Raw genomic sequence first — 23,469 nt, forward strand, 5'->3', positions numbered from 1 at the left:
TGGGACTGAACCCGGCAATGTTACTAGGTCCCCGACCTGGGTTCAATGCTGGAATCAATCCCGGGACATGTTTGCTTTCACACGGAAGGTGACCCGGCAATGTTCTGGCAATTTGCTGGGTCCGACGTGCAGTGTGAAAGGGGCTTGACAGTATCCCATCACTCACCTGCCTGACTGAAGATCCTGAGTTTTCTGTGATGTTGAGTCGCAGTGTTTTGCACTTTGTGTTTAGTTTGCCACATATAAACTAAACAGGCGCCGTCCAAGGCGAGAGGGAAGTTCGCCCCCCCCCCTGAAATTCGATTGGCCACCCCAGGTGCCCCCCCTATAATATGTCTTGTTATTGGTTCATTTTATGGTCAATCAGTCTATTGAGAGTGAGGAGTTGTTGTCATAGCACAGAGCCCCTCCCCTCGATATCACAGTCTCTGCCATGTTGGCTGGACACCAGCAGCTAGGGCTGGGCGATAAATCGATTTGATCGATTAACCTGAATTTGACATTAAGGGCGATTTTGTTTTTAATGAAAATCGGTTTTCTCTTTAACTTCCACCACCGGCTCTCCCCTTATGGGCCTTACACACATGACGCCCTATGAAACCCATTCATCTCAATGGCTTGTACCGCGCAAGGACGTTTTATTGCTGCGTCGACCAAAGCACAAGCGCAGCGGTGTGCATCATTTGCGTGGCCGTGGTCAAACTTCAAAATAGTTCAACTTTTGCCGCTGCGCTCTGTGACGATTACCAGCGCGACCAATAGAATCGGGGGATCCAAACAAGCACGGAAATCAAAATGGCTGAACGGCTAGTACTGTGTGTGTCAGAATTTCCTGAGCTGTACGATACAAGCTTGAGGTCGTACCCACAGCCTCTTCTTCCTTGCTTCTCTATTAATTCTCATCAGCAGGACTGATACATGTTTGCAACGGGACAGATACATGTTTGCTGCTGACCGAAAGGAGGAACAACAGACTATGAAAGCTCCCGCTAAAAGTTTTTAAACCCTCTCAAGGCAGGCGTTCCTGATTTGCAACAGTTGAAAACTAACTACCTTATTACTCCAGATACATATTTTATGTATCTGGAGTACTAAAAACTTGTTACTAAAACTTAATTTGAGCCTGAAAGGGTTAAAACTCCGCCTACGCCATAGCGCAGCGCAAATCGCGTTGTATCTGAAGGGCAACGCTGAACCCAGCGGCAAGCGCCGCGCATACTGCGTCCTGTGTGAAAGGCCCATTAGGCTTCCATAGTTCAGAGTGGGCTCGCCCTCCCCCCGCTTTCCTTACAGCCGCACACAGACAACATTACAGTTAACAGTGTTTTGTTTGCACTTTATGAATACCACTGTGACAAGTATGTATTTTTGTAATAGATCTAATTTTGTCATTTTTGTTACATTTATTTAACCAAAAGTGTTTTATCAAAGAGGGACACACAATAAATTTTTTTATTTATTTATATTTTAATTTATTTTGAAGGTGCATTGTGTCACTGTAAGTCACACAAAGGGGAAATTTAGATTAAACTGCTTAAGCGAAAATCAGAACAAAATAAAGAGTACATTTGTTTTGAGCAATTTCGTTGTCTGTTGTAGTTTGTTTTTAAATAGAAAAAAAAATCGATTAAAATCGAAAATCGGGTTTGGTGTGAAAAAATCTGTGATTTTTTTTTTAAAGCCATATCGCCCAGCCCTACTGGCAGCAAAACATGGTTGTTTACGTGTGTTGTTAACTCTGTAGTAGAGGAGGTTCTCGCAATTCTGCACTGTTTTACCATGCATGGAAGTTACTGCTGCGTTAAAAACTGCTCCAGTACCTCACACTATACATGTGGAACACATTAGAACATTGGAATAAAGTTTTTTTAGGTTACACCAAGCGCAAAACAGTGGTATTTGGAGAAGCTCTCATGCATCCAAAATATCGACCCATAGGAGCTCCCTGCAGCGGAATGGCACAGAGACCTGGACCATTTACCTCCATGCACATATATGGACATTGAGAATTATCTAGTTTTTGGTGTAAGTTACTACACAATGAAGGTGTTTAAAAGCCACAAGTCTTTGGAGAGTTACGAGGCTTTCTGCTATGGCTGAGTGCAGGACACTACAAGCCTCCAGGTGGTGAAAACAACATTGTACTGGCTAAAGTAAGTTTATTCACATGCATTTGAGCGTGTTGTAATTACACATTGCATTTAGCAGACACTTACTGACCAAAATGACAAAGTAACTTAAATAACTGCGACTGTTTCGTAAACACTAGATTGTAACTAGATGTTCAATGTACACAAACGTTTCCAACATGTTTTGATGTAGGCTAAAGCTGTGTATGTTTAGTTATAATTTGATTCTAGCCCAATGACACATTGTACCAGGTTTTAGTGTTGGGGGCTGCAAAGTGGACAAACCAGTTATGGGTTAGCTAGGGTAGTTAAATGCATGATTGCAAGATGTAAATGTCCTGGTTAGATTAAAGCCATTAACAGCGTGAATGCAAGGTGACCTACATCGTAAACAAGATAATTCACTATGTGCATGGAGGTAAATGGTCCAGGTCTCTGTGCCGCTGATATTTTGGATGCCTGAGAGCTTCTCCAAATACCACAGTTTTGCGCTTGGTGTGAGCTTGTTCTTGTAAGGTCCCCTTTCTTTCGCCTTATCTTTTTGCATTGCCTTACTTTCTTCCTTTTCGTTCTCGTATTCGTAGATCCGTCTCCGTTTTGCAGACATAATACATGCACAAAAATTAAAGAGCTCTGAAATGTTTAGTCACGCCTCTGTGAAGTTCTGAAGGCATTGCCCCTGGCAACCGATAGGCTGTCCTACCATGATGGCCGACCAGCTCAGACCCCTCCCAAATCAACCCAAATCGGCACGTGACTCCTCACTCTCAATAGACTCTACTGAAGTTCGCGATTCAAAGAAGTGTCACGTCGTCAGAGAAACAACGCTTGTCGCGGACTTGGACTTTTACTTTATCAAGTGTGGGAAGTCGAGACACTAGTGATGGGAAGTTCGGTGATGGTATGATTATACCGACTCGGACTTTTAAGTCGTGTTCAGCAAAATGAACAAATATTTTTTCAGAGTCATTTCGTTCATTTTAGCAAAATGTAATTAAAATGTTACGTGTTACTTCCCCAACACATCTAACGTTAGTACTTACGCAAACATTGATCACACTATAAACAATACAAAACTAAAATGCTAAGTGCTCAGTCTGTGATTAACTCCCCTCACCTCTTGTCTGACAAGTCTTCGGGTTCAAATCATTCCTTAATCACGTGACGGATCCATTTTCTGACATTTCTGTCACTGTGTTTTTGTTACTCTTTCTTCAGGATCTGTGGTGTGTTATTATTTTATAAATAAATAAAAACTTGTTATAAATAAAATATTGATTAATTTCTTTTTGACTGTCTATCAGTAACTAAACACTAGGCTATATAATAATATAATAATCCAAGTATTTATAGCCTAGTTACATTTTTAATCCAATTTTGAGTTTGCTGGTATAATAATTGCTTTTCCTAAGCAGACTTGACAAATTGGTCTAATATATGTATAAGATGCTTGCTAAAAAAGGATATGATAGGTGTTCTGTCATGAACAAACAGCTATGACCAAATTCAGTTATAGTCATAGCGCCACCTGCTGGTAACAGGAAGTGACAAGGTTAACACTATTATGGACTCCAAGGAACATATTAAAAAACATCAACAAGTGTTAAATAGGCTGGCAACATACTAGATACATACTAAAACATGCTAGCAACACGTGCTGAAGCACACTACTAATGTAGTGAAAAAGGAAGTTGCTGTAACTCAGGCAAGCAATGTCTGATCTTCCCCAAACTTCACACATGTGATAGGTGTTCTTTTCTTAACAAACACCCATGACCAAATTCAGTTATAGTCATAGCGCCACCTGCTGGTAACAGGAAGTGACAGGGTTAACACTGTTATGGACTCCTAGGAACATATTAAAAAGCATCGACAAGTGTTAGATAGGCTGGCAACATACTACATACATACTAATACATGCTAGCAACACTTAGCTAAGTGCTAAAGCACGCTAATAATGTAAAGAAAAAGGAAGTTGCTGTAATTCAGGCAAGCAATGTCTGATCTTCCCCAAACTTCACACGTGTGATAGGTGTTCTGTCCTGAACAAACACCCATGACCAAATTCAGTTATAGTGATAGCATCACCTGCTGGTAACAGGAAGTGACAAGGTTAATACTGTTATGAACTCCTAAGAATAAATTAAAAAAGTGTCAAAAAGTGTTAAATGGGCTGGCAACATGCTAGAAGCATAATAAAACATGAACACATCAGCATGCCCGTATTCAGTTATAGTCATAGCGCCACCTGCTGGTAACAGGAAGTGGCATGGTTAACATTGTTAGCTTGCTACGAATGTAGTGAATAAGGAAGCTGCTGTAACTCAGGCTAGCAACGTCCGATCTGCCCCAAACTTCACACGTTTGACAAGGGTCCTGTCCTGAATACATCAACATGCCCAGATTCGGTTATAGTCATAGCGTCGCCTGCTGGCAACAGGAATGACTTATTTCATACTAACTTAAACATGAGATGTCTGATCTGCCTGAAACTTTGCATGTTTGGTAAGAGTCCTGACCTAAAGGCATTTACATAGCGATATTCAGTTATAATCACAATGCCACCTGTTGGCAGCAGGAAATGTGGCAAAAATATTTACTATTTCATAAGCATATGGCCCAATGTTCACGGTTCCTCCTATGGGCACCGGGTGGTGGTGAAACTTTGCACACACCTCCGAACTGGCGAAAATTTACGTCTGATATGGGTTTCACAAGTGGGCGTTGCAAAATTGCTCAACAGCGCCACCTATACACGTTCAGCAGTGTGTGCCTCGAGCTTCGTTATACGTACATGTATGAAAATGGGTACACACATGTAACACACCAATATCTACAAAAAAAGTCTCACAACAGGAAGTCGGTTATTTTTAATTTTCTCTGCAAAATTGGTGTTGTTTTTGCCATTTTCAGGGGTTGTACTTTAACAAACTCCTCTTAGAGATTTATTCAGATCAACACCAAACTTGGTCGGTGTAATCTAAAGGCCTTTGTGATGTTAAATTGCGAAGATACTGAGGTTTCGTTAAAGGGCGTGTCCATGGCGGCCTGACAAATTTCAATGTTTCGCCATGAAAAAGGAAGTTGCTGTAACTCAGACACATAATGTCCAATCTGCCCCAAACTTCACATGTTAGATAAGACTTCCGCCCTTAACAGATCTACATGCCCATATTCAGATATAGTCACAGCGCCACCTGCTGGCAACAGGTGACAAACTACTCCTAGAGATTTTTTGACATTAATATATTTTTTGTGCTCAGTTCAATTCAAGTTTATTTGTATAGCGCTTTTTACAATACGAATCGTTACAAAGCAACTTTACAGAAAATTATGTTTCTACAATATTTAGTAGTAGCTTATGGTGGTGACTGTCAGTTTGTGCACATTTGACAGGATTTTAAGAAAGAATTAATACAAGACGTAGTCAGCTAGACGATGAACATTATTAATATTATTAATTAATATTTGTTATATGATGCAATCACACTTGTAGCAATATTTGTTAGTTCTGTTGTTGATTCAGGGTTAGCATCATCTGAGGTCCTCTGAGGGTCAGCATCATCTCTTCTCAGGTGTTCTGGATCCAGACTGGAGCTTGTGTAAATCCTAGTTACAAAAAAAATTGAAACAAAATAGAGACATCATTTAGCATATTTGCTGATCCAACAAACTAAAATTAGTTTAACCCAAGCTAATGAATAAAAATGCACATTTGATCAGATGCAACTACACTCAGAATTTAAGATACATTATTCGAATGAAAGAGATGTGTTTTTAATCTAGATTTAAACAGAGAGAGTGTGTCTGAAACCCGAACATTATCAGGAAGGCTATTCCAGAGTTTGGGAGCCAATTGTGAGAAAGCTCTACCTCCTTTAGTGGACTTTGCTATCCTAGGAACTACCAAAAGTCCAGCGGTTTGTGACCTTAGGGTGCGTGATGGGTTGTAGCGTGGTAGAAGGCTAGTTAGGTACCCAGGAGCTAAACCATTTAGGGTTTACCATTTTATAGGTAAGTAATGATAACTTGTAACTGATACAGAACTTAATAGGTAGCCAGTGCAGAGACGGCAAAATTGGGGTAATATGATCATATTTTCTTAACCTGGTAAGGACTCTAGCTGCTGCATTTTGGACTACCTGTAGCTTGTTTATTGACGAAGCAGGACAACCACCTAGAAGTGCATTACAATAGTCCAGTTTAGAGGTCATGAATGCATGAACTAGCTTTTCTGCATCAGAAACAGATAACATGTTTTGTAGCTTGGCAATGTTTCTAAGATGGAAGAATGCAGTTTTTGTAACATTGGAAATATGATTTTCAAAAGACAAATTGCTGTCTAATATGACACCCAGATTTCTGACTGTAGAGGAAGTAACAGTACATCCGCCTAGTTGCAGATTGTAATCTACAAGATTCTGTGTAGTGTTTTTTGGTCCAATAATTAATATCTCTGTCTTATCTGAATTTAATTGGGGAAAATTATTTGTCATCCAATCTTTTACATTTTTAACACACTCTGTTAGCTTAGATAATTGAGAAGTTTCATCTGGTCTCGTTGAGATATATAGCTGAGTATCATCAGCATAACAGTGGAAGCTAATTCCGTATTTTCTAATAATATTACCAAGGGGCAACATGTATTTTGAAAATAGAAGGGGACCTAGGACGGATCCTTGTGGCACTCCATATTTTACTGAGGATAAATGAGATGACACCCCATTTAAGTAAACAAAATGGTAGCGATCGGACAGGTAGGATCTAAACCATCTTAGAGCCTGCCCTTGAATACCTGTATAGTTTTGTAATCTATCTATGAGTATGTCATGATCTATGGTGTCGAACGCAGCACTAAGATCAAGTAAGACCAGAAATGAGATGCAGCCTTGATCTGACGCAAGGAGCAGGTAATTTGTAATTTTAACAAGTGCAGTTTCTGTGCTATGGTGGGCCCTGAAACCTGACTGAAATTCTTCATACAGATTATTTTTATGCAGGATGGTGCTCAATTGAGCAGACACAACTTTTTCTAAAATTTTAGACATAAATGGAAGATTTGAAATAGGCCTATAATTTGCCAGTACACTAGGATCTAGTTTTGGTTTCTTAATAAGAGGCTTGATGACCGCCAGCTTGAATGGTTTTGGGACGTGACCTAAACATAACGACGAGTTAATGATATTGAGAAGCGGTTCTTCGGCTACAGGTAACAACTCTAAGTAATTTAGTGGGTACAGGATATAATAAACATGTTGTTGGTTTAGATGCAGTGATAAGTTTATTTAGCTCTTACTGACCTATGGTTGTAAAGCACTGCAGTTTATCTTTGGGTGTGATAGATGAAACTGAAGTGTTAGATGCTGTAGAATCTACATTCGCTATTGTATTTCTAATGTTATCTATTTTATCAGTGAAGAAATTCATAAAGTCATTATTATTAAACGTTGGTGGAATATTTGAATCAGGTGGCGTCTGGTAATTTGTTAATTTAGCCACTGTGCTAAATAAAAACCTTGGATTGTTTTGGTTATTTTTTATGAGTTTGTGTATATGCTCTGCCCTAGCAGTTTTAAGAGCCTGTCTATAGCTGGTCATACTGTTTTTCCATGCAATTCTAAAAACTTCCAAGTTAGTTTTTCTCCATTTGCGTTCAAGACTATGAGTTTCTTTCTTGAGAGAGTGAGTATTACTGTTATACCATGGCACAGTACGTTTTTCTCTAACCTTTTTTCAATTTGATGGGGGCAACAGTTTCTAATGTATTAGAGAAAATAGTGCCCATGTTGTCAGTCATTTAGTTGAATTCATGTGTATTTTTTGGGTACAAATAGCAGTTGAGATAGATCAGGCAGGTTATTTGAGAATCTTTCTTTGGTGGCTGTAACAATAGTTCTGCCCAGACGGTAACGCTGAGACATATAGTTAATATCAATTATACGCAGCATGCATGATACAAGGAAATGGTCTGTAATATCATCACTTTGAGATACAATACCTATAGCAGTAAGATAGATTCCATGAGATATAATTAAATCTAGTGTATGATTAAAACGATGAGTGGGCCCGGTGACATTTTGCTTCACTCCGAAAGAGTCCTGGAGATGAGAAAGAGTCCGCCCCGACTCTGCTGGGGTGTAATCCATCAGCGCGATGGATTGTCAGTCTATTCTAAAGGCCTGTGCAATGTTAAGTTGTGGAGATCTTGAGTTTTTGTTAAAAGGCGTGTCCATAACGCCATGACAAAATTTGATGTCTTGACACAGCAAGAGTTGTTGTTGTAACATAAAATGTTAAATCTTCCCCAAACTTCACATGTTCGATAAGAGTCCTGCCCTGAACATATCTGAAGGGCAATATTCCATTATAATGATAGCGCCACCTGCTGGCAACAGGAAGATTGGCACATATATGGAATAAACATTCATATATTCTACTTATATTTATGAGTTTAAATGCATATTTCTCACCGTTCACCTATTTAATAAAGCCACTTGCTGCCGGTGAGCCCGGGTGCGAGGGCCCATTCATCGCTGCTTGCAGCTTTAATTGTGCATGAATCCGATCACAGGGAACTACACTAACTTTTTCCACTGGTGGCACTTGCGCTACTAACTTTTTCAGTTACTTGCGCAAAACATGATTTGGTCACGCAAATTATTTATAGTAACTACTGGATAGTAATGAACAATAATAAAACTGTATTTCATACAGATTTTGCTTTTCGTTTTATTTGCCATCTTTTAAACCACATGCCTTGTTCTATTTCTTACAGTACACACAGTGCATTGCTCCGTCTTGTAGCTGGGGTTAGAGGGGCCCTGGTGCAGGTTGTACAGTGGGCCCTGTTTAAAATTGTTTAATTTGTACTGTATGTTCATTCTATTTATTTATTTGTGCTATTTACATAGTTTACATTTTTTTTTAAGTTTGTTTTTGTTAATTTAAAATAGCACTGCATAGTCTTCACTGTAAAATAAAATACACAATCAAACCAAAATGTATTCAGACACCTTCAACATTTCTCACATTATCAGTTTATTTGCTGTAGTTTAGAAATTGGTAATAAAATATGACAAGAACTCAGAACCAAAACTTCAGACAACTGTCAGTATGACAATATTTACACAACTATCAATACTTTGTTGAACAGTTACCAAGCAAGCAATGCTTAATTTGGTTCAGTCTGTGGCATTAACAATTAAAGAAAGAAACACTTAAGCAAAACATGGTCAGGTCCCTAATTATTATTATTTTTTAAATCAATTTCACTGGTAGCCTACAGTATGAAGAATTTTTGGGTATAATATTTCACAGATCACTATTTTGCCATACTCACTTACATAAATGAACTAGTGGCCTGCACCCACTAGTATAACAATTCTATCTGATTTTTGGATTGACTTTGGATAAATTCTTGTTAAAACTACAAAGTAATTCAATCAAGAGCAGTGAGTGATTTACTTTCATTTTCATAGATTAAAGACACTGACAGCAGAGCTAGTAAATTAGGCGCGGTCACCTTAAGAGACAAACGCATCCATTATAATGATACACATCCGATTTTTTTGCAACTCTTTACTTTAACTTAAGACATAACCACATACTCTTTCGAACACACTTTCCAAGACGGGTATTTTGACATATTTGTATGTATTTGTTGTCGGTACAAAACCAAGAAGACTTTGAGACGCGTCTCTGCTTGCTCCCTGAACACCAGAACACCGTGGTGCTGAATTGAGCTCTTTCGCTTTTCGCTCTTTTTTTTTCTTTCTGTTTATTTAACCTGCGATTTGCATTTGTTTGTTCAGGTGCAGGAGAGCTCGGTTCAGTGTTGCTGTTCGCGAGACACAGCTCTCTCGTGCACAACGAACATAGCGCGCGAGTAACCACATGCTCAGTTCAGCTTTCCCGCATCGCAGGGCTGAAGCCAGCTTGATGTGTTGAATGCTCGGAGCACGCTGTAAAACATATTCTTAAAATACACATTTCTGTTTTAATGAATGCTCATATTAAATCATAGCATAACACATAAGTAGGTACAAAAATAAGCAGTGATACATTTGCGACCCCATAAAAATTTGGGTCGCAATGGCATTTCAAAAGGTCGCATATGTGACCATTTTGGTCACAGTGTAGTTCCCTGGATCATATTTAGCCAGTGTGAAAACCAGTTTTTACAAATACGTCTCAAGCTACATTCATGTGGTTTGAATGCCTAAACACATATCATGTATCTGTAATCAAATGAAATGTAACTTCCAAAAAAGTGCTGCACAACAGAGGTTTACTGTTCAGATCAAAACATGGAGGAAAAATATATTGTTTCTTAAAATATGTAATTTAACAATTATCGCTTTGAGAAGTGCATTCTACTGTACACTAGTAGTAATATAGAGTGTGTGTATGTGATATGATGATTTTCTCAAATTAAATGGTGAAATCCTGGTTAAGCAGCTTTGGAGATGATGTTCATGTCCTCATATGGTGAGGCAGCAGACGTGGAAAACACCACGAGTGCCATGTGTGATTCACTATGTGTGTATTAAATAAAACTCATTATTCACTCAGCTCAGACGCACAGACCTTGCAAACTGGATATTTAAATAGCAGTCTTTTGCACTTTAATATTCATAATATTTCTATGTATAAACTCTAGTGGCTGCTGCAATATTTAAATCTTTCTCACTTTCTCTCCCTTTCTCTCTTTCTCCAGAGTGACCTGTGGTCATGTGGTATCACTGCTATAGAAATGGGTGAAGGAGCTCCCCGTAAGTATCAACACGTCTCCTAGTCTTCTCAGTCATTGACTTAATCGTTGAATTCAAGTATAAATTAAAAATTACTCACTAAGGCATCAGTTGACTAATAGCATAAGTAATATTACATATAGTATAATGTTGTAATTTATAGGTCATTTATTTTACACCTTTTTGCAGTTTTTAGGTTTTGATGTCTTTAAGAATGTATATTTATATGTATTTCTTATCTCAGTATATTTTTACAACTCCACTCTCAGGAGCTCTGCTAAGAATGGGTTGATTTTGGCCTGTCTAATTAATATTCATGAGCCTCTCTTCTGAGTGGCCTGTCGTTTTCTGACTTACGCACGGCCAGGCCAACTACAGGTAGCTAGGGTCATGTATGCTGTAGCTTGCTGTGGCTTGGTGATGCTCAAAAGTAAGGTAAATAGAAACACCAGTAATGATGGTCACTGCTAAAGGAAGTGTTGTCCGGCATAACATGTTTGAGCCGAAATCAGACCTCGAATCGACGATGACCGAAGACAACCAACCACCTCCTCAAATGCGCATACAACAGGATGTTCCAGTATGGTAATTCAGAGTTGCTGTTTTTTTTCTCAAACACCGAATGCAGTAAGCTATGTAACTATTGCTTTTCTACTGATACAGTAAGTTGACGTGAGCATGACGTTAGTGTTGCATACATTTACAAACTATCATTTTTAGATCATGCTGGCTCCATAATGTAACATAAAATGTGTGAGAAGTTTATTTACAGCATCAGATCAAGCCTGCCACTTCTACCTCAGAAGTGAGGTACCCCTTCTACTTCTACCCCCTAAGGAGCAGCATCAGCAAGCTCGCCCCGCTGAGACGTCAGAGCCCCCAGCCAAGGATTGTGCTGGACCCGACGCCCTCCAAATCTTCCTGGTCATTGGGGAAGAAAGAGGAAGGGGGAAAGTCCCGCCACGTCCTAGTCCAATTGGACAGCATGACAGTGGTGTCCTACAGAAATCACCAAGGCGGCCTTTCGTCCAGACACCTCTGCATCTGCACCTCTCCTCTTGGAATGGGCATTACCCAGGCTGTGATCCCTCAAGGCAACGCATATACCTGGCAAGACAAATCTGGGAGCAGACATGCTATCTCAAAATAATGTCCCCTAGGATGAGTGGATGCTTCATCCCCAGACGGTTCTCAAAATCTGGGGGATTTTTGTGCTGTTATGCAATGTGCTGGCTCACAACTGGCCCAGCCTCCTTCATTTTGCTTTTCCCCCAATCGCTCTGATCCCTCAGGTCATCAGACAAGTCAGGGAAGACCAGCACAGAGTCCTCCTGGTTGGCCCTCCTCTGGAGGAGCCAAGTTTGGTCCTCGGAGCTATTCAGGCTTTCCACAAAAGCCCCATGGCCGAGGTGGGACCTCCTCTCTCAGGTGAACAGGACAATCTGGCATACACAGCCAGAATTCTGTGCTCTGCAACTATGGTCCCTCGATGGGAACATTTAAGCCTCCACGAGGACATGCTACACACTATTGCTCAGGCGAGAGCCCCGTCTACAAGACGCCTCTATGCCCAGAAATGGTCAGCCTTCACACGGTCTTCTGAGCTCTCAAAGCACCTCCCTTTGAGCTGCTGCGGTCAGGTTGACTTTCGGCCCCTAACGCTTAAAACCGCTCTGCTTCTTGCAGGTCAAGCATGTTGGCGATCTGCAGGCCCTCTCTGTGAGACCTGCATGCCTTGAGTTTGGGCACAATGATTCGAAGGTCATTTTAAAACCCAGGCATGGCTTTTTTCTGCTTTGGTGGCCACACCAAGGAGTCTTCAGTCTCAAAGCAGTGCCTCTCAGTCGTATGACTTTCTCTGGCGATTTGCCTGCTTATATAGCCATTCACCCCGCCCATTTTGGCAAGCTTTGGAGCTCTGCATTGCCACAGGCTCGCGCAGCTATGCAGCACTGTCATTCGTTTAACAAGGCTTTAAAGATTAAACCAATGGCAGTGCAGTTGCACTATGTTATTGAAAAAAAGGCTTCAGTATCGAGGAAAAAAGGAGCTTTTCTCCATATGCAGTACTCATTCCATATCTCAGGGTACCGAGTTTACATTCGTAACTGAGTACGTTTCCTGACATCCATCAACTGAACAGCTTTTTCTCAACATGTTGTTCTCGTTTCCATGTTGTTGTTGCTCAGCAATGGCATTAACGTGATGTTGTCTGGTGGGACGGTGTTCTCGTTTCTCGTTTCCATGTTGTTGTTGTTGTTGTTGCTCAGCAATGGCATGGACGTGATGTTGTCTGGTGGGACGGTGGGAATTGCTCAGGTGGTGACTGAAGGCATTGACTGAGTAGATCCGAAGTCTAGGCTTTGGTATCGATTGGGTTTCATCTGATACGGTGCCATTTTCGATACTTTTAAAACGGTACCAGTGCCTAAACGGTGCCTGAACCAATACTTCTATAAAAATAAATAAATAAATGAAAAAAGCCTAAAAAGGATAACATTAAAGAACATTTAAAAAATATTTAAAATAAATCCATAGCATTCACACACTCCTTGGATGCTCTCATTTCCCAAGCTTCCCTTACTCTAAGCCTAATAAATGTATTTCATGATCTGGGTCATTATTTAATACAAAACCATACATAATCTTTCTACTGTATCTCTGTCAATCACTCTGATATTTAATTAAAATGTGTGCTGTCTGTCACTGTCTTTAATCAGTTCTGTGAATGACTGTATGGTCATTCTTCATAAAGTAGCAACAATGTCGTTTGTAAAGTCTTAGGCACATTAGTATTTTCACCCCAAAAAAGGGTTTTAAGCCAGTTATTTATATATTTTACTGTAGTATGTCAGTAGGAAATATCAGTTTACATTTCCAAACATTCATTTTGCCATTAATATTAATAATAATCTAGTGAGATTATTCATTAATCTCAGCTAGATTAATCAGATAGAATTTTTTGAAGCATCGAAAATACATTTTGGTCCAAAAATAGCAAAAACCACGACTTTATTCAGCATTGTCTTCCCTTCCATGTCTGTTGTGAGAGAGTTCAAAACAAAGCAGTTTGTGATATCCATTTCGCGAATGAATCATTCGATGTAACCGGATCTTTTTGAACCAGTTCACCAAATCGAACTGAATCGTTTTAAACTGTTCGCTTCTCCAATACGCATTAACCCACTTAAGCTGTTAACTTTTTTTAATGTGGCTGACACTTCCTCTGAGTTAAAACAAACCAATATCCCGTAGTAATTCATTTACTCAAACAGTACACTGACTGAACTGCTGTGAAGAGAGAACTGAAGATGAACACCGAGCCGAGCCAGATAATGACCGAAACATTGACTCGTGGGCAATTTTGATTATTGGGTGAACAAACGCTTTAAGCTTGAAGTTTGTTTGTGTCTTTTTGATTTCGATTTTTTATTTTAATTTTTGATTCTATTTTATTTGTCCTATTGTTTGTAATGTGCTTTGTAGTTCTTATTTTTTTAAATTAAATAAATATTTAAAATATATTATTGAAAAAAAAAATACTTAACGGTAGACAAACACTCCATAAATCAGTTTTGAAAGTTGCCAAGGAATAGAAGCACCATAAGGGCAGCATGAAAGTATCCCATAGGCCTCCAGTAGTTTAATCTGTTTTCTGAACCTTTTTTGTCATATGCATAAACTATATGGGTTGAGTCTGTTGCAGGTGTGATTATCATCCATCTCTTTATCAGCGATTAATTTTCAGTGAGACTAGCAGAAAAAAATGTAGATCAGCCACAGATACAATTTTGTATGTGAGGATGGCCTATGACCTATCCTGTTTTATTTGTTTTTATTTATATATTTTTTTAAATAAATGGATGTAATCTATGTAGTGATCTTAATTTTACAAAGAAAAATAAAGTATATTGTAACATCTTTATTAAATGTGTCTGTTATAATGACCTTTTTTGTATCCTGAATCCACTGGTTCAAGTTTTTTGTTTCTCCCCAAGTCTGGCTGATGGGCAAATTTTTGTTATCTTTTCCCCTGTCTCTTTCTGCAGCATTGTGTGACATGCATCCAATGCGCGCCCTTTTCCTCATTCCCAGAAATCCTCCTCCACGACTTAAATCAAAGAAGTGGTGAGTCTATGTCCTGAGATTTCCCCTACATATTGGGCTTAAAAAAAAAAAAAAAAAAAAAATATATATATATATATATATATATATATATATATATATATATTTCAGGCTTATTTGAAAATTACATGGTATGTCTGTTGGAGAAGGGTTGGAAAAAAACTATAGGGTTCCAGCCATCCAGGAATTGAGTTTGACACCTTTGTTTTACATAAAGCTGCTGGTCTAAAAATGAAATATCTGGTGAATGGCGCTAAAACAATAATTCTCTATCGAATTTGAAAGTAGTCTACCCCCTATACTATACCTTACCCTTAACCTAGCTGATAGCATTAACACAAACAAACTCTAGAAAAGTCATTGAGCTCTTTTATCAAGATTAATGTTTCACAGGAAGTTTATTACGTCAGCCGTATATGTTAAGCTGATGAGATGCCAACATCAAAATGTGTTCATGTATTATGGTAAAAGTGTTTTGACATTGTATTGCGCAAGGAACCATGTAAAATGTTACCTTATTTTTTTTAATAAATCCCTTTAATCTTTTGGTTGTTTCTGTAACCGGTAAACTTTTGACTGTCCAAATTAAAGGGCACGATCACTGAATTTCATTCAGCTACGTTTTTATTTCAGTGTTGGCAGTATAAGTAAAAGAAAAATGTGCATAATTTGTCTTTGTTACCTCCACCCAGATATTCCTGTATTTCTCAACAAACTGCAGATTGTATTTCTGTATTTTTTGTATCTCTGCCCACAGTCTGATCGAGCCCAGTGCATTTATAATAATTTATAATAATAATAATAATAATAATTAATTCAAATTAAAAAAGCCCTTTTACTGCTTAGACAGCTTAATTAAAAACACAATTATTCATGTATTACCCCTTTAATAGACCAGTCTCTGCTTTTCTCTGTAATCTTCTAATCCCCTTTTTCCATAGGTCCAAGAAGTTCTTCAGCTTCATTGAAACCTGCCTGGTGAAGAATTACAACCATCGACCCTCTACTGAGCAACTGTTGAAACATCCTTTCATTAGAGACCAACCTAATGAGAGACATGTCCGCATCCAGCTCAAAGACCACATTGACCGCACTCGTAAAAAGAGAGGAGAGAGAGGTTAGACATGTTCAGAGTGTACTTTTTTTGATAAATGTCAATACTTGTTGTTGCTTTATTTTTCATTAATATAGCCACTGTGTTGAATAAATACCTGGGGTTATGTTTGTTTTCTTCTAAAAGAGAAGAAAAGTAATCGAATCTAGCATTTTTGAATGATTTTCTGTAGGATAGGTTACTTTCCCGCCAAGCAATACTAAATACCTCTAGTTTTGTTTTCCTCCAGCTCCGCTCCATTTTTCGGACTGCTCTCTTTAGGGTGCGAGTATGCTCATTATACCATGATGTCATACTGGTTTCCTTAACCTTCCTTAAGCGTAAAGGAGCAACTGTATTTAAAATGCTAGAAAAGAGAGAGTCCATAGTTTGTTACATCATCAAGTTGTTCTGAGGTTTTGAATATGCTAAGGAATTTGTACACACCAGGAAGATAACTTAAAAAAAACAGTCTTTTGTGGTAGAAGTGATGGTTTTTCCATACTTGTAACAAGATGTAGAATTTATAATTTTGGCTATATGAAGTTTGCACGAAACTAAATAATGATCTGAGATGTAAAAGGAGCTCATTCAACTTTTCCTGGTTCTAGTAAGAACTCTTGCTGCTGCATTTTGGACTAGCTGTAGTGTGTTTACTAAGCGTGCAGAACAACCACCCAATAAAGCATTACAATAATCTAACATTGAGGTCATAAATGCATGAATTAACATTCCTGCATTAGATATTGAGAGCATAGGCCGTAATTTAGATATATTTTTGAGATGGAAAAATGCAGTTTTACGAATGCTAGAAATGTGGCTTTCTAAGGAAAGATTGTGATCAAAAAGCACACCTAGGTTCCTAACTGATGACGAAGAATTGATAGAGCAGCCATCAAGTCTTAGACAGTGTTCTAGGTTATTACATGCAGAGTTTTTAGGTCCTATAATTAACACCTCTGTTTTTTTCAGAATTTAGCAGTAGGAAATTACTCGTCATCCAGTTTTTTATATCGACTATGCATTCCATTAGTTTTTCAAATTGGTGTGTTTCACCGGACCGCAAAGAAATATAGAGCTGAGTATTATCAGCATAACTGTGAAAGATAACACCATGTTTCCTGATGATATTTCCCAAGGGTAACATATAAAGCGTGAAGAGTAGCGGCCCTAGTACTGAACCTTGAGGTACTCCATACTGCACTTGTGATCGATATGATGTGTCTTCATTCACTGCTACGAATGGATGGCGGTCATATAAGTATGATTTAAACCATGCTAATGCACTTCCATTAATGCCAACAAAGTGTTCAAGTCTATGCAAAAGAATGTGGTGGTCAGTTGTGTCAAACGCAGCACTAAGATCCAATAAAACTAATAGAGAGATACATACAATCACGATCAGATGATAAGAGCAGGTCATTTGTAACTCCAAGGAGAGCAGTCTCAGTACTATGATACGGTCTAAATCCTGACTGGAAATCGACACATACACTAAGTAGACATCGAAAACGCGGTACGTGCGGCGGTATAAAGTGCATTTGCAGCCTTTGACCGCTGAGTGGTGCTTCAACCACAAGTTATCAGACAAGCGCATCAAAGCACATTTTCATAATAGACGTCAGTTTTGCCTCATGATGTGTTACATTTGACTGCTTCAGTCACGGAAAATGAAAGAAAAACACTATAGTTTAAATATTTAATATTTTTATATTTAATGTTCATAGATGAAATTTTGGTATTTATGAAGTTATGTGCATTTCTTAGAACAAATTCAAGCAGGATAAATGTCAAGCCTGTGCCTGAGTCTGTGCTTAAATTCTCTAAGCTACATGGTATTAAACCATATTTTAGATTTGACACATTTAAAAGGTGTGCAGTATTATTTACATTATATTAATTATGAGTTATATTATTCAAAAGAAATTGTGGTTTACTTTGCATCGGAGCATTAAAAGTGGTTTTTAAATCAATATTCAAATGACGAAGAAATTTTACAAAACAAGTTTTAATATAGTTCTTTATCATTCATTTAGCAGTCAAATTTATAACTGCAACAAGATGATTTCAAAAAACAGTACTCTTATACCTAAATGCTGGAAAGACCTTTATTATTTTTTTTTAATACTAGCCCATCATGCATCTAACCATCCACTCAGCTTTAAGAGCTGTTCAGATTAAAACTGCCAGCTCAGCAGTGAGTCAGTGTCATGGACGGGAGGACCTTCCATCTCGTTATGCCACTGGTTTATATATATATATTTATTTATTTATTTATTTATTTTGTTTTTTGAACTTTTTTGTAAATAGAGCAGAAACTTTCTGTGTGTCTACACTGGACGCGAAAGTTGTCATCTGTGCCCCACAGCAAAAAGTGTGTCTAAACTTGGTGATATCACACTATAGTGTCAAATCATCTGAACACAGTGTCAGAACATTTCATCATAAACAGAACGAGCATCAGTTCACTAATGGGGATCGTGTGTATCCATCACTGGGTTCTGCTGTCTTTTGTTGGATCGTTCCACTTGTGTCTGGTGTAGATCTAGCGTGCATTTTTTATTGTTTTATTTTACAGCCCTGCTTGTTTTAATGTTTTTATTAAATATCTGTATTGACTGCATGGTCATATTATCGAATTATTTACTGCCATGCGACCTAAAAAAGTAAAGCTTGGCGAGTCGATGAACGAGCATTGCTGCAGGTTGATTTTTGGCGGATGTGCTGTGCTTGTGTTCCCGCGGTCGTCTTCATTTCGTCAGGTGAAACATCTCTCTCACTCGCAGCAGAGTCTGTGAGCAGCAACAACTTCCCCTCCACGCGCACTGATACCAGAAACACGCTCCGCCTTCACTCCGTGGATAAAGTATTTCAGTATGTTTGAAATGTTATGTTCATAACATAGCATATAAAATAATAATAATTATAAAAAAAAAAAAATAACAGGAGAGTTTCAAAGTGGCTTAGGCTATGTGTAAACTTTTTTCCCTATATCACATGCCAAACTAATAACATTGTAAGCATTACATCTTTAAAGGTGCCATATGCAAGAATTGAGGTAAAAATATCCATAACATGACCTACACGCATTAAAAGAATGAGAAGAAATAAGGGCGATGATGTCATAAAAAAAATGTCAAGTTATAGTTCTGCAGAGATATCAACCTTAATTAGCATTAGCATTCCTAGCCCCGGCCCGACAGGTGTCGTAATACCAGTTTCGGCCATGGGAGACGGTATGCGGGCAACATAACCACCAGCCAACCTGCAATACACGAATAACTCGCACGGCTTGTGGGCGTGTACTTGAACCTGATGTCAATCGTGTGGAAAGTATAGCACACTACTTCATTTCAGTTCATGGAAGAGAGAGAAAGGATGTCTCAAGCAAGCCCTTGGCAAGAGACCCCTACCACCACCACCCGCTACAGGGAAACAACCGCGCTCGGAATCACAAATCAAATCCGATAAGAAAAGGAGCCGAACCAGAGTAAACATCGGCACTGCTTTCAATCGCTGGAGACAACTGAACGACCTGAAAGAAATGAGGCTCGACTCCGAACTTGCAACATTTCTAACAGTAAGTTAGATGCTGTTAGTATTTCGCTAGAAGTTTGTTTTATATGTTTGTGTATTTGTTTTCGGGAAGTTATAACATAGCAATGTATCGAAGGCTGTTCGATAAACGTGCTAGCGTAGCTGCGTTTGATTAACGTTACCCATTTTATTATATCATAACTAACCTGCTCTGTCTAGTATGTTGGTCTCCGTGTCCTCTTTGCTTCGTGGTTTTTCTGTGCGTAAAAAAAATGATGTGTGGTGTGAAAGCGTGTGAAAAGAGTCAATTGCGTGTGTCTCACGGTGAATGCTTGAGTGTTGGCACATTAATTCCCAAGCAGAATAAAGGACAGGTTGATTATTGCTGTTTAGCGTTTGTATTAATCTATGATGTGTCCCTGTTTGCGTACAGGGACATAAAAAATAAATTAAAAGTGATACGTGGACCAAGGTGTCTGAGATTGTTCATTTTAAGTAAAGGATCCTAATATTTCATCCACAACAATATTTAATGAGGTTAACTTATAACTCCTTGTGGTTAGTCTGCACGAGATCAACAAGCTTGTTTGCTTTGCGGCCGCTTTAAATACAAAATAAGCATTCGATCTACGTTGGAGCGTCTGAGCGCTCACAAATCTTTCTGCAGCGTCGTGAGCAGAGCGGCAAGTGTGAACGCACAGTTAGGCTTCGGCTATGGCTGTAGTGTTGTTGTGAAAGTAGGGGCGGAGCATAGAGACTATGCCGTTTCTCGTTTGTTACTCTAGAGTAGACCAATTCACTTTATTGAGGCATACTGCCCCCATCTGTTATAGAATGTGGAGTATGACTTGATTTTTTTTGCCAAACATTACAGATGGCACCTTTAATTGCTGCTTTCTGCTGTGAAAATTTTGTTTGTGATGAAAATAACATCTTTGTCAGTTATTTTATCTAAACAGATCGATTAACTTCTTCAAGATTTCAAAATCAGATAGCATGCTGATAATGTAGTAGCACTGTACGATTACATTTGTTTGAACGCATTATTGCAAAACCGATTGAGTGTGAATCTGTTTAAATCATGCTTTAACCCGAAAATATTCAGTAAAAGAAACAGACGAACTCTTAACATCCCGCTCGACTCTTGCAGTCATTGTAACCTTCTGATCAAGCAAAATATGTTTAACATGAATTCTTGCTGAATATGCAGTTATATGGCTGTTGGCATGAATTGTAGGCTACTCGTGAAGGAGCGCTCTTGGAGCGGGTGAAAACCACGACGCTCATATTCAAGTGTTTGTGCAAAAATTATTAATGTGCATTAATGACAGGGAGGCGCCGTCTCATCACTTTAATTTTTACATGATAATGAATGTATAATTTTTTAATTAACATAATATCGTGGTGTCTCACATACATTAAAAATATATCTACAGAAAGCTTGAAATGTTTTTAAACGAATAGTGTCATGTGTGAATGTTGCATTTCTCTCGTCGGAGAGAGCCAGCACTGTGAATATAGCCAAAACAACAGTCCTATATAAACCAGTTCAGCAAGTGAAAGCCTCATAAGAAACCGTCCAATATGAAAGAGCAAGTCACACCTTTATCTCGACCCCCACAAGCCATGCATAACTACCCAAAACCCAACCCCCTCAAGCTGAACAGAATTCGGTCTGTGTTTTGGCTCTGAGGAATGGTGTGTTACTGGGCTGAAACATGCCTGCACTCAGCAGCACTACTCTTTGTATTCATAATTTTCTCGCAGCCCATATTATTATTTTCACAAGACCATAATGATAATAACAAATCATCAATTAATAATTAATCATTATTTTACGAAAATCATTGTTATTTGTGATCGTGGATGTTTGCAGAAGGCTTTAAGACCAAGCGGAATCCTCTGTTCCCACCTCGCAGCGCTCGGGTCTCCGAGGCTTCACTGTCTGCGGTTTGACTTTACTGAATCAGATTGAGGCCAATACAACTTATTGATCATGAGCCCAACATTTAGCAAGGCAGGAAAACATTCATTCTAACGGAAGGAAGAAGTATTTCACTGAGCTAATGCTGTTAGAGAGGGAGAGAGAGAGAGAGAGAGAGAGAGAGAGAGAGAGAGAGAGAGAGAAACGAGTCTAGGGCTATTCTTAAACTAGGAGCTCATTATATTGAAGTGCAAATCCAAACACCAGAAACGTTATGCATTTTATTTATTCACATGCTGTATGGTTGAAATAATATTTTAGTTCACAACTTTAAGTTCCGTTGTTTAAAAATAATTGCTTTATTGGCTAATGTTTCATAAACCTTCAGTTGTTATGCTCTAAAATCCATGCCATTATTAATTTCACAGTATTTTTACTACCTAAATGACTAATCTTTAAAGTCACAATTCTATAATGGTCAAAATTACTCAGGCCAATGGTATTTTTTAATGACATTATTTAATTATTATTATTATTTTTTTTTTTTTAATAATTGTACCCTACATAAATAGTTAAAGCAAAACAAATACTCGGATTGTCCCTTATTTTTCCCTTGTTTTCTTAAAAAATAAACATGTATTTTTTACAAGAATAAACATGATAACACATTATTAATTAATAAAAATAATTTAAGCAATTAAAACCTTTTTTTTTTTAAACTTGAATTTAAATAGGCTACTATTAAACTAACTTTAAATTCTCAAGGAGTTTATAAGTAAAAAAAAAAAGTTCTAAATGATTATGATAATTAGATTTTTTTAAATGAACAATTCCTGTATAAAATGGGAAAATCTCTCTGTAATCTATTACATTCATTGAAATAAACAATTCTACTCCCCATAAATAAAACACCTAATACTGTCGGGAGCTGACCAATTTTGTGAGATTCAGCTTGAAAGAAGTAACAGCACAAAGAAGTTGCGATTGTAACGCCTGGGTTATACTTTCCGCATTAGCAATCCGGACGCAGACACGGCCAGCGCGGAACGCAGACTTCTTCAATTTATACTTCTGAATGCGCAGGCTGATGGCCAGCTCTGCAATTGCCCAGAATTATTGCACATCTGACTGTCTTTATATTCTTTTACTGACGGATTGCACAGGTTCGAGTAGCAACGAGCTTCTTCACTCTGCCTGCACATGTGCAGTTTTGCTTTTGAAGCCTACTGACCACGCGGACGTCTGTTCAGAGCCTCGGCACACACTCTCCAATGACGATTTTTACGTCATGCCTGCCTAGTGGTCCTTAGTGGACTCGCGGATGCAGAAAGTTTGACAGAGGCTTTAAGATGCAGGCTTGCATGACCTGACGCGCAAACATTTCAGAAAATGTGCGTTCACAAATGTAGCCTATTTTGATCCAAATATGGAAAGCACTTTTGAATTTAATAATATGAGGTTCTCTCAGAAGATGTTTTGCCACATTTCTTCAATTAAGGATTGCTACGTAGTGTATGGTGTTTCTATTTGCCTGAACTTCTTCAAGTGAGTTGCGCGACTATTCACAGTTTGGACATGTTCATTTCGCTGGCATTTTTGGAATTTTTTTTTTCTCCCTTAAAAAACAAATGTGTCCATTCTGATGCGCAATTTTACCTTAAAGGCAATTTACCTAATGGCTGTTGATGACTATTTGAATTGAATTCTGCCAAAGTGCGCGCTTGTATGTGTTCGTTAAATGCTTATGCCAGTAGGTCTGCTCATGTCTGAAAATAAAATATGAAGAAAAAAAAAATCACATAAAAACATTAGGATATAGCGTATATTTCATTAGTAGCATATTTTATTTTTAATTGATGTAAAAAAAATGTTTTTTTTTTTTTTTAATTCAGCATGTGGTACTGTTAACCA

General features: G+C 38.3%; 1 protein-coding gene across 6 annotated transcripts in view; it reads left to right on the plus strand.

Moving 5' to 3' along the window:
• LOC128015742 (mitogen-activated protein kinase kinase kinase kinase 4) overlaps positions 1-23,469 on the plus strand; it is a 395,708-nt gene that overhangs the window by 93,498 nt on the left and 278,741 nt on the right. For all 6 annotated transcript variants that reach the window (XM_052599872.1, XM_052599965.1, XM_052600194.1 and 3 more), the window contains exons 8-10: positions 10,846-10,900; positions 14,929-15,007; positions 15,946-16,121. In XM_052599872.1, the coding sequence (XP_052455832.1) occupies positions 10,846-10,900; positions 14,929-15,007; positions 15,946-16,121 (310 nt within the window). The remainder of the gene's footprint in view (positions 1-10,845; positions 10,901-14,928; positions 15,008-15,945; positions 16,122-23,469) is intronic.

The sequence above is a fragment of the Carassius gibelio genome, chromosome A1 (assembly GCF_023724105.1).
Source record: "Carassius gibelio isolate Cgi1373 ecotype wild population from Czech Republic chromosome A1, carGib1.2-hapl.c, whole genome shotgun sequence".
Taxonomy (NCBI): domain Eukaryota; kingdom Metazoa; phylum Chordata; class Actinopteri; order Cypriniformes; family Cyprinidae; genus Carassius; species Carassius gibelio.